The sequence below is a fragment of the Blennius ocellaris genome (assembly GCF_963422515.1).
Source record: "Blennius ocellaris genome assembly, chromosome: 13".
Classification (NCBI taxonomy): domain Eukaryota; kingdom Metazoa; phylum Chordata; class Actinopteri; order Blenniiformes; family Blenniidae; genus Blennius; species Blennius ocellaris.
Window position 1 is genome coordinate 25657323 of NC_137662.1, and position 16395 is coordinate 25673717.

The 16395-nt window shown below is 54.1% G+C and overlaps 1 protein-coding gene across 1 annotated transcript in view; it reads left to right on the plus strand.

Annotated features, from left to right (window-relative positions):
* The window catches only part of arfgef3 (ARFGEF family member 3), a gene marked incomplete at its 5' end in the record, with an annotated part of 33571 nt that extends 17398 nt beyond the window's left edge, over nt 1-16173 (plus strand). The window contains 23 exon segments of the mRNA XM_080507889.1: nt 97-242; nt 322-501; nt 585-726; nt 805-927; nt 1038-1141; nt 3487-3631; nt 3712-3840; nt 3974-4150; nt 4603-4717; nt 5249-5351; nt 7082-7166; nt 7169-7212; nt 7819-7840; nt 7843-7948; nt 10016-10086; nt 10089-10266; nt 10861-10918; nt 10920-11033; nt 11753-11854; nt 11932-12329; nt 13718-14012; nt 14015-14170; nt 14627-16173. Of these exon segments, the coding sequence (XP_080364015.1) occupies nt 97-242; nt 322-501; nt 585-726; nt 805-927; nt 1038-1141; nt 3487-3631; nt 3712-3840; nt 3974-4150; nt 4603-4717; nt 5249-5351; nt 7082-7166; nt 7169-7212; nt 7819-7840; nt 7843-7948; nt 10016-10086; nt 10089-10266; nt 10861-10918; nt 10920-11033; nt 11753-11854; nt 11932-12329; nt 13718-14012; nt 14015-14170; nt 14627-14818 (3185 nt within the window).
* Between the last annotated feature and the right edge of the window lie 222 nt (nt 16174-16395).

Below are 16395 nucleotides of genomic sequence, written 5' to 3' on the forward strand. Positions count from 1 at the left end.
AGCCTCTTCCTCCTCTAACACAGATTATAGAGCCTCTTCCTCCTCTAAGTGCTGTAACACCAGATAATCCAGATGACAGAGGCTGGTGTCTTGCAGGGGAGGCCCGCTCCACCCTGGACCGCCGCAGCGCCCTCCACCTGTTCCGGCTGGGAGAGTCGATGCTGCGTATCGTCAGGAACAAGAGCCGGCCCCTGCTGCACATGATGCGGGCCTGGAGCGTGGTGGCGCCCCACCTGGTGGAGGTGAGGAACTGCAGGCCCCGGTTCAGAACCAGGGTCCTGGCGGTGCGGCCTGACGCACCCGGTCCTGTCGTCCCCGCAGGCCGCCTGTCACAAGGAGCGCCACGTGTCCCAGAAGGCGGTGTCCTTCATCCACGACGTCCTGACGGAGGTCCTGACCAGCTGGGCCGAGCCGCCGCACTTCCACTTCAACGAGGCGCTGTTCAGGCCCTTCGAGCACATCATGCAGCTGGAGCTGTGTGACGAGGACGTGCAGGACCAGGTGGGCCCCCCCCCCCCCCCCCCCCGGAGACTCGCCGGCCCCGGGTCCAGTGTGCTGAACCCCCCCGTCTGTCCCCCCTGCAGGTGATCACGTCCATCGGGGAGCTGGTGGAGGTGTGCTCCCCTCAGATCCTGTCCGGCTGGAGGCCCCTGTTCAGCGCCCTGAGGACCGTCCACGGCAGCAAGACGGACACCAAGGACTACCTGCTGGGCGAGTACTCCATGGGTAGGTACCGGCCGGAGACACCCTGGACGCAGGGCGGGACGTCCCCCTGAAGCCCCCTCCGTCCCTGTCCCCCCGCAGGCAAGTCCCAGGCGCCCGTCTTCGACGTCTTCGAGGCCTTCATCAACACCGACAACATCCAGGTGTTCGCCAACGCCGCCACCGACTACATCATGTGTCTCCTGAAGTTCGTCAAAGGTCTCGGTCGGTCTCAGCGTCTCTTCACTCCGTCCTGTCTTGTCCTCCACCAGTGTCTCCGCTCGAGAAGTGTCCTGAAACAGTGTGTGTGTGTGTGTGTGTGTGTGTGTGTCCAGGTGAGGTGGACTATAAGGAGATCGGGGACTGTGTCCAGGTGTCGGGTTACAGTTCCACTGATCTCTGCCTGCCGGCTCTGGACTACCTTCGAAAGTGTTCCCAGGTTCTAACTGCTCTTATCCTGAAAGAACGTGACGAAACTCTTGTTGTTCTAAAGCTGAAGCAGCTTCACTAGAGAACGTTCCGGTTCCTCCTGAAGCAGCTTCACTAGAGAACGTTCCGGTTCCTCCTGAAGCAGCTTCACTAGAGAACGTTCCGGTTCCTCCTGAAGCAGCTTCACTAGAGAACGTTCCGGTTCCTCCTGAAGCAGCTTCACTAGAGAACGTTCCGGTTCCTCCTGAAGCATCTTCACTAGAGAACGTTCCGGTTCCTCCTGAAGCAGCTTCACTAGAGAACGTTCCGGTTCCTCCTGAAGCAGCTTCACTAGAGAACGTTCCGGTTCCTCCTGAAGCAGCTTCACTAGAGAACGTTCCGGTTCCTCCTGAAGCAGCTTCACTAGAGAACGTTCCGGTTCCTCCTGAAGCATCTTCACTAGAGAACGTTCCGGTTCCTCCTGAAGCAGCTTCACTAGAGAACGTTCCGGTTCCTCCTGAAGCAGCTTCACTAGAGAACGTTCCGGTTCCTCCTGAAGCAGCTTCACTAGAGAACGTTCCGGTTCCTCCTGAAGCAGCTTCACTAGAGAACGTTCCGGTTCCTCCTGAAGCATCTTCACTAGAGAACGTTCCGGTTCCTCCTGAAGCAGCTTCACTAGAGAACGTTCCGGTTCCTCCTGAAGCAGCTTCACTAGAGAACGTTCCGGTTCCTCCTGAAGCAGCTTCACTAGAGAACGTTCCGGTTCCTCCTGAAGCAGCTTCACTAGAGAACGTTCCGGTTCCTCCTGAAGCAGCTTCACTAGAGAACGTTCCGGTTCCTCCTGAAGCAGCTTCACTAGAGAACGTTCCGGTTCCTCCTGAAGCAGCTTCACTAGAGAACGTTCCGGTTCCTCCTGAAGCAGCTTCACTAGAGAACGTTCCGGTTCCTCCTGAAGCAGCTTCACTAGAGAACGTTCCGGTTCCTCCTGAAGCAGCTTCACTAGAGAACGTTCCGGTTCCTCCTGAAGCAGCTTCACTAGAGAACGTTCCGGTTCCTCCTGAAGCAGCTTCACTAGAGAACGTTCCGGTTCCTCCTGAAGCAGCTTCACTAGAGAACGTTCCGGTTCCTCCTGAAGCAGCTTCACTAGAGAACGTTCCGGTTCCTCCTGAAGCAGCTTCACTAGAGAACGTTCCGGTTCCTCCTGAAGCAGCTTCACTAGAGAACGTTCCGGTTCCTCCTGAAGCAGCTTCACTAGAGAACGTTCCGGTTCCTCCTGAAGCAGCTTCACTAGAGAACGTTCCGGTTCCTCCTGAAGCAGCTTCACTAGAGAACGTTCCGGTTCCTCCTGAAGCAGCTTCACTAGAGAACGTTCCGGTTCCTCCTGAAGCATCTTCACTAGTGAACGTTCCGGTTCCTCCTGAAGCAGCTTCACTAGAGAACGTTCCGGTTCCTCCTGAAGCAGCTTCACTAGAGAACGTTCCGGTTCCTCCTGAAGCAGCTTCACTAGAGAACGTTCCGGTTCCTCCTGAAGCAGCTTCACTAGAGAACGTTCCGGTTCCTCCTGAAGCAGCTTCACTAGAGAACGTTCCGGTTCCTCCTGAAGCAGCTTCACTAGAGAACGTTCCGGTTCCTCCTGAAGCAGCTTCACTAGAGAACGTTCCGGTTCCTCCTGAAGCAGCTTCACTAGAGAACGTTCCGGTTCCTCCTGAAGCAGCTTCACTAGAGAACGTTCCGGTTCCTCCTGAAGCAGCTTCACTAGAGAACGTTCCGGTTCCTCCTGAAGCAGCTTCACTAGAGAACGTTCCGGTTCCTCCTGAAGCAGCTTCACTAGAGAACGTTCCGGTTCCTCCTGAAGCAGCTTCACTAGAGAACGTTCCGGTTCCTCCTGAAGCAGCTTCACTAGAGAACGTTCCGGTTCCTCCTGAAGCAGCTTCACTAGAGAACGTTCCGGTTCCTCCAGATGAGTTTGAGTGTTTCCATCGACTAAAGTTGTGGATGGTACCTATAGTACCTAAAGTACCCAAACCGTCCCCGTTTCTCCATTGAGGTAGCAGCACAGCGGCACAGTTCCAGAAGGCGGAGCTACAACGCTGCCGTCTGATGATTGGTCGTGACGATCGTCAGTCTTGGGTCTGAGTGTGCTATACTGTGCCCTACCATACCGTACCATGCTGTACTGTGCCTCACCGTACTGTACTGTACCGTTCCGTACCGTACCGTACTGTACTGTGCCGTACCGTACCGTACCGTACCGTACCGTACCGTACCGTACCATACTGTGCCTCACCGTACTGTACCGTACCGTACCGTACCATACTGTGCCTCACCATACCATACCGTACTGCGCTGACTGAGTGCGGTTCCGTCTCCATGCAGCTCCTAGCTAAGATCTACCAGATGCCGTCCAAGCCGGTGTTCCTGGGCGCGCGGCTCGCCAGCCTCCCCATGAGGGCGCAGCAGCGCTCCGTCAGCAGCGAGGACGGGATGGACTGCGTCCTGCAGGAGTTCGACGACGACACGGGTAAAGAGCTCCTCGGTGGAACCGGTCCGGGTTCTCCGGCCTGTCCCGGGAGCTTCTAGAGTTCTGGGTCTGTCCTGCAGGTCTGATCCAGGTCTGGATTCTGCTGCTGGAGCAGCTCACCGCCGCCGTGTCCCACTGCCCTCGACAGCACCAGCCCCCCACCCTGGACCTGCTCTTCTCCCTGCTGAGGGAGGTGGCCACCGTGCCCGGTAACACACACACACACACACACACACACACACACACACACACACACGCACGCAAGTTTAACATTTTGATTAAAGTGTGAATTTAACAAAACGGCCCTTTGCGTCGCCGCTGCCTCTCCGGCGCCCCCTGCAGGTCCGGGGTTCGCCATCTTCTCCGTCATCCAGCTGCTGCTGCCCGTCATGTCTCTGTGGCTGCAGCGTAGCCATGGCGACCACTCCTACTGGGACGTGGCGGCGGCCAACTTCAAGCACGCCATTGGCCTGTCCTGCGAGCTGGTGGTGGAGCACGTCAACAGCTTCATCCACTCGGGTGAGATGCAAACCACGTTTGTCGCCTCGTCTGGATTCAACGCAATTAGCCGGGATCGTCCCGAAGCTAACGGATGCTAAATTTAGCTCAAGTTCCCCGAGCGAGGCTGAGCATAGTGAAAGTAAAAACCCAGCCGATGAGCAACATTTTAACTGAACTGAAATTCTTTGCTGCTTGATTGTCAACATTTGCTGGATACTTCGTTCCATTAGCGGCTAATCTCAAGCTAATGGTTTCAGCTAGCTTCTTGAGCGTTTTAGACCTTGAAGACGGTAACGGTCGAAACAACAACTCGCTTCAGAATTAACGAGACTCTTCCTCAAGCCAGCAGTAGATTAGTGAAACAGTAACAAAACGGCAGCAGATGCTAAAGCTAGCACTTTGCCCCTATTGTTGTGTGTGTGGTGCGCTGGTGATGCTAACAGCGTCTGGTTGTGTTTGTGGCGCCGCAGACATCGGCTACGAGTTGCTGATCAACCTGATGCTGAAGGACCTGTTCAAGCTGCTGGTGGCCTGCGTGTCCGAGCCGGCAGAGACCATCTCCAGGGTGGGCTGCTCCTGCATCAGGTGACCCCCCCCACCCCCACCCCCACCCCCCCACCTGGCCGCTAACTCTCTTAGCCTTCACGCCAAGCGCGAGTAACTGATTACTTTGTATAGTAATACCGTTTGTTTCTCATTAATACATGAAACATTTCTAGAGTCTCTCAATTCATTTAGCCCAGCATTAGCATTAGCATTAGCTTAGCTGGATGGTGTCTCAACCATGTAAAATTGTTGCTTTATTTTTTGCTAATTATAAAAAAAGGATATATTTTTTGTTTTCACTTTTTGTAACATTTTGAAAATTTTCACACACACACACACACACACACACACACACACACACACACACACACACACACACACACACACACACACACACACACACACACACACACACACACACACACACACACACACACACACACACACACACCTCATCTACTTTTGTTAATGACTGAGTTAAATGATTGTAAATAAAAAAGGCTGGTATGGAGCTAAAGGTGTGTGTATACGTGTGTGTGTCCATGTGTGTGTGTGTGTGTGTGTGTGCAGGTACGTGTTGGTGACAGTCGGTCCGGTCTTCACTGAGGAGATGTGGCGGTTAGCCTGCTGCTCGCTGCAGGACGCTTTCTCTGCTACGCTGGAGCCTGTCAAGGTACACACACACACACACACACACACACACACACACACACACACACACACACACACACACACACACACACACACACACACACACACACACACACACACACACACACACACACACACACACACACACACACACACACACACACACACACACACACACACACACACACACACACACACACACACACACACACACACACACACACACACACACACACACACACACACACACACACACACACACACACACACACACACACACACACACACACACACACACACACACACACACACACACACACACACACACACACACACACACACACACACACACACACACACACACACACACACACACACACACACACACACACACACACACACACACACACACACACACACACACACACACACACACACACACACACACACACACACACACACACACACACACACACACACACACACACACACACACACACACACACACACACACACACACACACACACACACACACACACACACACACACACACACACACACACACACACACACACACACACACACACACACACACACACACACACACACACACACACACAAAGACAAATCTGTCATTAATAGACAAACAAACCCGCCCCTCAGCTTCAGTGTGTCAATTTGCTGATGATGTTCAACTGTGTGTGTGTGTGTGTGTGTGTGTGTGTGTGTGTGTGTGTGTGTGTGTGTGTGTGTGTGTGTGTGTGTGTGTGTGTGTGTGTGTGTGTGCGCGTGTGTTCTGCAGTAGAAGGACTAAATTAGTGTAGTTTATTTCCCAGGTTTCAGTGTTTGTTTGTGACGTCGTGGTAAAACGTTCCCTGAGCTCAAGTCTTGTTTTTAGAAAAAAGCTGCTTTGAGATGATTTTGGTTTTATCTCTGATGTACAGTATGTAATGGTCAGGGCTTAAAGGCTCTGTCCCAGTGGAACGTACACACACACACACACACACACACACACACACACACACACACACACACACACACACACACACACACACACACACACACACACACACACACACACACACACAGAGTGCTTTTGTTTATGTAACAGCTTTTGTGATTGTGTTCCACACTAACTTTATTGTCCTGCGAGGAAATCCATATGTCTTTTGTTTATGTAAGTGTGTGTGTGTGTGTGTGTGTGTGTGTGTGTGTGTGTGTGGTGTGTGTGTGTGTGTGTGTGGCACATTTCCCATCAAAACCTGTCCATGTTGTATTTTAGTTCTAATCATGACTCGTCTTCACTTCAGCCAGTCAGGTGTCGTCACTTCCACCTTGTGTGCAGTAATCTGATTACTCCCCTGACTACTGGAGCGTGAGTAATGAGTACAGACCTGCCGCGCGTCGGGTCTTTAGTTTGACAGCTTACACTGCAGACGCCATCAGTCCATAACGCGCAGCTTATGCTTCCATACTTTACGACCATACGAGGTCCGGATGGAGCAAAGCTGCTTTTGTTCCACTGATCCAGGTCTCCTATAGAGGAGCTGCACCCTGGAGCATCTTCCTCTCAGTCCTTACATTGTTGTCATGGTGACTGTCAAAGTGCGTGTGGTGTGTGTGTGTGTGTGTGTGTGTGTGTGTGTGTGTGTGTGTGTGTGTGTGTGTGTCCGAGTGAATTGAAGCCATCTTCATGTGAGTGATATAAACGTGTAATAACACGTTCTCCTGTGTTCTCCGTGTGTCGGTAGAACCTGCTGGCGTGTTTCCACAGCGGCTCCGACAGTTTCTCCGGAGACGCCTGCGAGGTGAAGGTGGCGGCGCCGTCTCACTCGCCGTCGCCGAGGCGGAGTACTGGAGGATCAAAGCCATGGCCCAGCAGGTCTGACACCCTTTGGCCCCCGCCAAAATAAAAACACCTCTGTGATGTAGCGTGGACAGAGGCTGTTCTGAGTTTCTAGAAAGAGTATGGAGTATGAATCGGCAGGTAGCTACAGGTTAGTTACTGGTACTCGTCCTTCAGAACGTAGTACCAGCAGGTTAGTTACTGGTACTCGTCCTTCAGAAGGTAGTACCAGCAGGTTAGTTACTGGTACAGTACCAGCAGGTAAGTTACTGGTACTCGTCCTTCAGAACGTAGTACCAGCAGGTTAGTTACTGGTGCAGTACCAGCGGGTTAGTTACTGGTACCCGTCCTTCATAACGTAGTACCAGCAGGTTAGTTACTGGTACAGTACCAGCGGGTTAGTTACTGGTACAGTACCAGCAGGTTAGTTTACTGGTGCAGTACAGCGGGTTAGTTACTGGTACTCGTCCTTCAGAACGTAGTACCAGCGGGTTAGTTACTGGTACTCGTCCTTCAGAACGTAGTACCAGCGGGTTAGTTACTGGTACAGTACCAGCAGGTTAGTTACTGGTACCCGTCCTCCAGAGCGTAGTCCCGGAGCGTCTCTGTCCAGCAGTGTGTTGACGCTGGTCTCTGGTCCAGGTCTTCATGTTGGACACGCAGTGCTCCCGAAGACGCCCAGCAGTAGGACGGCTTCGAGGCACGCTCAGTCCTGCGTCCTGATCATCGAGCTGCCGGCCGACCAGCAGTCCAACGGACACGCTCAGAAGAGGTGACCCTCAGCCGCCATCTTACTTCCTGTTCATCAGCACATCAGACTCTGTACTCCACCTTGTGGTGAAAGGTGGTACTGCAGGGCCAGGCTAGTGGAGTTGGTATCCAGTCAACACGAGCTGGAACCGTCACTGAGTTCTGTTTCAATAAATACTTCATTATACTTATTTGAATATTTCAGACAGTTTGTTGATCTGAAGCAGTGAAATGATTTTATCTTTGACACCAACCGTTCCGGCCGCGTGTCGACTCTCGGGTTTCCATGCCCTTTATGTTCAGACACAAACGTAAGAATATATACAACAATGTAATATGTACAATATGTACAACGTCGTCCGTAACTTGCAGTCGCATTCATTCTGTAACTCTTTGTCTCCCTGCTGCTCGGCCTGCAGGAAGATTGGGTGAGTGATGCATGTTGGACTAGAGCAGATTCACCTGGTTTGCATGCTCACTGTCACAGCTTCGATTCTCTGGTTTTAATTATAGTTGTTCATTGTTGTCTGTTAATTCAAAGCTGATTCAGCATATTTGTCCACATTGAAGGGGTCATATTATTAAAAAACCCTCTCTGAAGGTTCTCCAGCAGTACTGATCATCCCCAGAAGAAGACAGTGTGTCCTCTCTCTCACTGGTTGTTCCAGGTTTTAAAAGTGTGTTGCTCCGAGCAGCCAATCAGAAATCAAACCCTACATAGTGTCATCAGGGGTTCAGCCAATCACAATCAAGGTAGGCTCCTCCCCATTGACTCCTCCCATAATCGGGAGGAAGTGCTTCCTCCTCTTCCCAAGATGGGTGTGTGTGGGCGGAGCCAGTCCAGCTCACACAGACACAGCAGATTCTGAATGCAGCTCCTAGGATCAATGTTCTAATGGAGGAGAATCAAGTTTGAATACAAGGTTTTCTGACCGACCAGACCAGGAGGAGGAGGTGAAGATGGAGGAGGAGGAGGAGGTGAAGATGGAGGACGAGGAGGTGAAGATGGAGGAGGAGAGAGGAGGTGAAGATGGAGGAGGAGGAGGTGAAGATGGAGGAGGAGGAGGTGAAGATGGGGGAGGAGGAGGAAGGGAAGATGGAGGAGGAGGAGGAGGAGGTGAAGATGGAGGAGGAGGAGGAGGAGGAGGAGGTGAAGATGGGGGTGGAGGAGGAGGAGGAGGAGGAGGTGAAGATGGGGAGGAGGAGGAGGAGGAGGAGGTGAAGATGGGGAGGAGGAGGAAGAGGAGGAGGGGAAGATTGGGGTGGAGGAGGAGGAGGTGAAGATGGAGGAGGGAGGAGGAGGAGGAGGTGAAGATGGGGGAGGAGGAGGTGAAGATGGAGGAGGAGGAGGTGAAGATGGGGGTGGAGGAGGAGGAGGAGGAGGAGGAGGAGGAGGTGAAGATGGGGAGGAGGGAGGAGGTGAAGATGGGGGAGGAGGAGGAGGAGGTGAAGATGGGGGAGGAGGAGGAAGAGGAGGAGGGGAAGATTGGGGTGGAGGGAGGAGGAGGTGAAGATGGAGGAGGAGGAGGAGGAGGAGGTGAAGATGGAGGAGGAGGAGGTGAAGATGGGGGAGGAGGAGGTGAAGATGGTGGAGGAGGAGGTGAAGATGGGGGTGGAGGAGGAAGAGGAGGAGGTGAAGATTGGGGTGGAGGAGGAGGAGGTGAAGATGGAGGAGCAGGAGGTGAAGATGGGGGTGGAGGAGGAGGAGGAGTGAAGATGGAGGAGGAGGAGGAGGTGAAGATGGAGGAGGAGGAGGTGAAGATGGAGGAGGAGGAGGTGAAGATGGGGGAGGAGGAGGAGGAGGAGGAGGTGAAGATGGAGGAGGAGGAGGAGGAGGAGGAGTGAAGATGGGAGGAGGAGTTAGAGATGATAATATGACTCTTTAAGACTCTGATCATTCTTTGATCAAACAAAACCCGGAGCAGGAAGTGGTTAAATAATATTTCCAGGAAAGTTTTGAGTCGTTCTGCCATTTTTTTAACTGGAAACTGATTTCCTGTCTGAAGTGTTTGGATTGTGAAAATCTGTGGAACCACGAGGTTCTGCAGCCGTCTGGACTCCAGACCCTGACCACAGTTTGGTCCTGCAGGATCCCGTTCCGGACCATCGTGGTGAGTCTGCTGTCCCACCAGGTTCTGCTCCAGAACCTCCACGACATCCTGCTGAGGAGTTCGTCAAGCTGCCCGACGGCCCCGAGCAGGTCACCCCCGTGACCTCTGACCCCGAGCGGGTCACCCCCGTGACCTCTGACCCCGGCAGGCCTGCGGCGGCGGGCTTCCTGCGCTACATCTCCATGGCCAATCTGGCCATCATCCTGGACCTGCTGCTGGATTCCTACAGGTGACGCCGCCCTCCTACGCCCCTCGTACGCCCTCCTACGCCCCTCCTACGCCCTCGTATGCCCTCGCATGCCCCCCCTACGCCCTCCTACGCCCTCGTATGCCCTCCTACGCCCTCGCATGCCCTCCTACGCCCTCCTACGCCCTCGTATGCCCTCGTACGCCCTCCTACGCCCTCGCATGCCCTCATACGCCCTCGTACGCCCTCGTACGCCCTCCTACGCCCTCGCATGCCCTCGTACGCCCTCCTACGCCCTCGTATGCCCTCCTACGCCCTCCTACGCCCTCGTACGCCCTCCTACGCCCTCCTACGCCCTCGCATGCCCTCGTACGCCCTCCTACGCCCTCGTATGCCCTCCTACGCCCTCCTACGCCCTCCTACGCCCTCGTACGCCCTCCTACGCCCTCGCATGCCCTCCCTACGCCCTCATACGCCCTCCTACGCCCTTGTATGCCCTCGTACGCCCCCCTACGCCCTCGTATGCCCTCCTACGCCCTCGCATGCCCTCGTACGCCCTCCTACGCCCTTGTACGCCCTCGTATGCCCTCGTTCCAGGCGTGAGGTGGGCTTTGTGTGGTGCTGCTCCCCCTGCAGGACGGCGAGGGACTTCGACACCCGGCCGGGTCTGAAGTACCTGCTGATGAAGGTGTCGGGGCGTCTGTGGAGCCGCCAACCTCTACCGCCAGTCGGCCATGAGCTTCAACCTGTACTTCCAGGCGCTGCTGGGCGCCACGCTGAGCCAGGCCGAGGGCGTGACCGCACAGCAGGTGGGCACCGCCGCTAGCCGGCCGCCGCGGCGTCCAGGTCTGGAGGGTTTCTCCGCCTCGTTGTCGTTAAAAAAAAAAAAAAAAAAAACCCCGGTAATGAGCCGGCGGCTCATTAGCATGAACTCAATGTAGCAGCATGCTAACAAGTCACATCCTAAAAACTGAGATTTGATTCTTTTACGGTTTCCGAAGTCAGTGAAGTAACCGGATCATTGTGGAGTGTGCCCCCTGCTGGCCTCAAAGAGAATCGCAGGTTTACCTACATGTGATTTATTTCGGGTTAGGGTGAAATACTGGATGTCCTCGTTCATCCTGATACATTTCAATTTAAAGACGCTGTTGTTGAACAGATAAAAACATCAAATTACATTTTTTAAACTTCAAATTAAATGTCCACGGTATTTATTGTTGCATTTCTGTGATTAATTTACAGTTTTGATCTGTTATTTACATATAGTTCAAGAAATGTCTTTGAAATAAAAGCCTTTATTGGAAATGTGTACATTGAATTGGATCAGGAAATCTCCTTTGTGATTTATGTAATAATCAAAAATTCACCTTTTTTCCATTTTAAAAAAAATTAAAGCTCGTAATGATCACATTTGAAATATTAAGAAAATAAAAAAAGAAGTTTAATTGTCGCCTGCAGAAATAGCTGCTGAGTGAAATATGTGTCTGGAGGTGGATGTGAAGATGTGAACGCTGCGCCGTGTGTCCAGGTGAAGAGGATCCTGTACGAAGACGAGGCGGGCAGCTCTGACTCCTCCCACCCCGGGTCGGCGTCCTCGGAGGACGAAGACATCTTTGAAGAGACGGCCCAGGTGAGGACAGACCGAACTCGGCCACGCCAGAATGACGGAGGTTTCCCTTTCCTTATGACCCCCGTCTGTTCCCCCAGGTCAGCCCCCCCCGGGGGCGGGACAAGCGCCACCCGTGGCGAGCCCTGGTGCCGTCGCTCAGCGTGCAGCCGCTGGGCGGCGCCGACTGGGCCTGGCTGCTCAAGCGCCTGTACAAGCTGAGCGTGGATCTGTGCAGCAGCTACGTCCAGATGCACCGCGACCTGGAGAGCACGCTGGAGGAGGCGGCGGCACCGCCGCCGCGGGGGGTCGGGGGCGGAGGCGGGCCGGAGCACATCTTCTTCCTGCCCCTCTTCCAGTCCGAGATGTCCACGCCCACGTCGGTGGGCGGGTTCTCGGCGAGGGGGACGCCCTCGGAGGACGGCGGGTCCAGGTGTCAGACGGCGGACGCCAGCGTGGCGTCACCTGGGGACACGCCCACGCCCAGTCCCGGGTTCAGGTGCCCTTCTATTTCCATCAGTCCGTCCCTCCCCAATCAGTCCGTCCCTCCCCAATCAGTCCGTCCCTCCCCAGTCAGTCCGTCCCTCCCCAGTCAGTCTGTCCCTCCCCAGTCAGTCCGTCCCTCCCCCAATCAGTCCGTCCCTCCCCAGTCAGTCCGTCCCTCCCCAGTCAGTCTGTCCCTCCCCAATCAGTCCGTCCCTCCCAAATCAGTACGTCCCTCCCCAGTCAGTCCGTCCCTCCCCAATCAGTTCCGTTCCCTCCCCAATCAGTCTGTCCCTCCCCAATCAGTCCGTCCCTCCCAAATCAGTCCGTCCCTCCCAAATCAGTACGTCCCTCCCCAGTCAGTCTGTCCCTCCCAATCAGTCCGTCCCTCCCCAGTCAGTCCGTCCCTCCCAGTCAGTCCGTCCCTCCCCAATCAGTCCGTCCCTCCCAAATCAGTACGTCCCTCCCCAGTCAGTCCGTCCCTCCCCAATCAGTCCGTCCCTCCCCAGTCAGTCCGTCCTCCCAAATCAGTCCGTCCCTCCCCAATCAGTCCGTCCCTCCCCAGTCAGTCCGTCCTCCCCAGTCAGTCTGTCCCTCCCCAATCAGTCCGTCCCTCCCAAATCAGTACGTCCCTCCCCAGTCAGTCCGTCCCTCCCCAATCAGTCCGTCCCTCCCAAATCAGTACGTCCCTCCCCAGTCAGTCCGTCCCTCCCCAATCAGTCCGTCCCTCCCCAGTCAGTCCGTCCCTCCCCCAATCAGTCCGTCCCTCCCAAATCAGTCCGTCCCTCCCCAATCAGTCCTCTTCTTCCTCTTCAACTCTCCTGGTTTCTTCCTGTCAAACTGAAATCTGCTCCTTTCTTCTTTTACAATGTAATTATTCATGATGAATGTATTCCTCCACCTTCAAGGTTCATATTCTGCTAAATCCACCTCCTAAAGGTTCTCCAGCAGTACAAATCGTCTCCAGACCTGGACCGTCGTCCCAGAAGAAGACAGTGTGTCCTCTCTCTCCCTGGTTGTTCCAGGTTTTAAAAAGTGTGTTGCTCCAAGCAGCCAATCAGAAATCAAACCCTATATAGCGTCATCGGGGGTTTCCCCCCCTTTGACTCCTCCCACAATCAGGCAGCTCTGCTCTGGCACATGGCGCCACGAGAGGAAGTACTTCCTCCTCTTCCCATAGATGGGCGGAGCCAGTCCAGCTCACACAGACACAGCAGATTGTGACTGCAGCTCCTCGGATCCTATATTCTAATGGAGGGATGTAAACAGTAAACTTAGCATACAAGGTGTCTGGACCAATGAGACCAGTGCATTTTGAAGCCTGGGTGCTGATTGGTCCTCCAGCCCGCCTCCTTCAGGTCAGCACCTCCCGCCTCCATGTTTGATGTGTCTCTTGTCTCTCAGCTGCACTGGAAGTCTCCCCCACCACTTCCGGACGGGCGAGAGGCGGGACTCCAGCCTGAGCGGGGGCCCGGTGGGCGGGACCCCCGGCAGGAGGAAGGAGTGGTGGGAGAGCGCCGGCAACAAGCTGTACACCATCGCCACGGACAAGACGCTCAGCAAGCTGATGATGGAGTACAAGCGGCGGCGGCAGCAGCAGCAGCAGCCGCAGCAGAGCCACCTCAACCTGTTCATGAAGGAGCAGGGCCGGGGGCCGGGCCGGGGGGGCCGGGGGCCCCCGCAGAGCCCCACAGGCCCGTTCAGAGGCCCCAGCAGCTCGTGGACCAGCAGGGGCCCCCCCTCAGGCACTCGGTGAGCGCGGGCCCGGAGGTGCTGAGGCAGGACAAGAGGCCCCGGTCCGGATCCACCGTCAGCTCCCACAGCGTCTCCCTGAGGGACTCCGAGGCCCAGATCCAGGTAGGGGGGCCGATTCTGCAGTCTGGAGCTCCGTTTCCTCCACCGCACTTTCAAATTAAAACACAAAATCTTCCTAATGTTTTGATGCTCCTGGTCCTGGTCAACATGGCCGTAGTAACCAGTAGTCGCACGCTCAGTAGTAACCAGTAGTTCTGCACACGCTCAGGTAGTAACCAGTAGTTCTGCACACGCTAAGTAGTAACTAGTTCTTTCTGCACACGCTCAGTAGTAACTAGTTCTGCACATGCTCAGTAGTAACGAGTTCTGCACATGCTCAGTAGTAACTAGTTCTGCACACGCTCAGTAGTAACTAGTTCTCCACACGCTCAGTAGAGCCAATCAAGTTTCCTCTGTGATGTCATCGCTCCCAGTGCATTTTCTCCTGAACATGTACTTTTATTTTGACAGTCACCGAAATAACAATCTAGCTTGTTCCACTGCCCCCCCCCCCCCCAGGCCTGGACCACCATGGTGCTCACCCTGCTGAACCAGGTCCTGCAGCTGGGCGACGCCCCCTTCCTCGCCCTGCAGCCGGCGCTCTTCCCCTGCCTCAGCCAGCTCTGCTGCCACGTGACCGACGGCCGGGTCCGCCAGGCGCTGAGGGAGTGGCTGGGCCGCGTGGGCCGGCTGTACGCCATCGTGCTGTGAGCACGGAGCCCCCCCCACCCCCCCACCCCCCCCACCCCCCCCCCCCCCCCCGACGCCCCCCGTCCTCCGTCGTGGCTGAACTTTGCAGACCCCTCGTGTCGCTGCAGTATTCCCTCCTTCGTGTTTCCTCTCTGCACTCTAGTTAAGTCGTTTCTCTCCACGCCTCAAGAGAACCGACTTCCTTAAAGGGACAGTTCGGCTTTTTGTTGTTGTTATTTAAACCCTTTAAAACAAACAAAGGCAACAATCACCATGCGAATCAGTAGACGCTGGAGTTAGCATGCTAACCAGCTCATTAGATACTGAAGCTTTAAATGCAAACCGACTCACTTCTGCCCCCCGATGCACAGGAGTGTTACTGCGCAGTGCAACGTCCTGCAGCTTTACGCCCAGCGGGGTGCCTTCAGAGAGGAACCTTCACTCCCAGGCTGTGTTCACTCCCGTCACACAAAAGTTCCTTCACACAAACAATGAGTTGAACATTCAGAGTTGAGAGTAGAATTTGTTCTTCTGCTGGTTTTTTTTCCTGCATTTTATTTCTTTGCATGTTTAAAAAAAAACACCTCATTATTTCTTGAAATCCCCCCGGTTGAATCAGAACCACCCCCGACGGGGCAGGTGTCACCTGGTGACGGGTGCCCCGTCTGAACACTGCACCTTCAGGAAGCAGACTTTGTTTTAATACATCCAATCAGGTGTGAGCACAGCCTGCAAGCCCCGCCCACAATCTGTGACTGACAGCGACCGGCCGACACCGGGCCAACCTGAAAAGTCCCCAATCAGGTGTGTGTGTGTGTGTGTGTGTGTGTGTGTGTGTGTGTGTGTGTGTGTGTGTGTGTGTGTGTGTGTGTGTGTGTGTGTGTGTGTGTGTGTGTGTGTGTGTGTGTGTGTGTGTGTGTGTCGTCCTGAATGTCTCTGTGTCTCTGGCCTGTTTCAAAGTATTTATTGGAACCAATCCGCTCGGGCCTCGTTGCCACGGCGACGCCTCGTTTCTGCGTTTCCGCTACGACCTTCTGAAGAACGATGCAGTTTTCACGTCTGGCCACCAGTTGGAGTTTTTCTTTTTTTTTTTTTTTTTTGCAATGACGGCCAACGCTGATTGAATGGCTTCCAGAGGTTTTTGTGTTTGTGTTTCCACTCGAAGTGGTTGCCGTGGCAACGGGGGCCGCAGTCTGTGTGTTTCGTCTTTGACTCCCGACGGTTTGAATATTTAAACGGTGACGCAGGATTCCTCCGTGTCGAATGCTTCGAGGTTTTAGACACAAGTGTCTGTTTGTTACGCTCGTGTTTTATAAAGTGACCAAATGCAGCCGCTTCACAAAGTGGATTTATTCTCCTTTTTTTGATCTGCTCAATAAAAAACATGTGAGAAAACTCTTCAGATGTTGAATTTTTTTTTTTTTTTTTTTATGAAATCATGACATTTAACCTCCATTTAGGACGTGGCTGCTTTAATGTGAAAAACCGACTTCCTCTGCAGATTATTAATCCAGAAAACAATTAAAAACTTCCTTTGGTGAAGTTCGTGGCTGTTTTCACCCACGAAGTTCGACAGCTGGAAAAATATATCAGAAGAA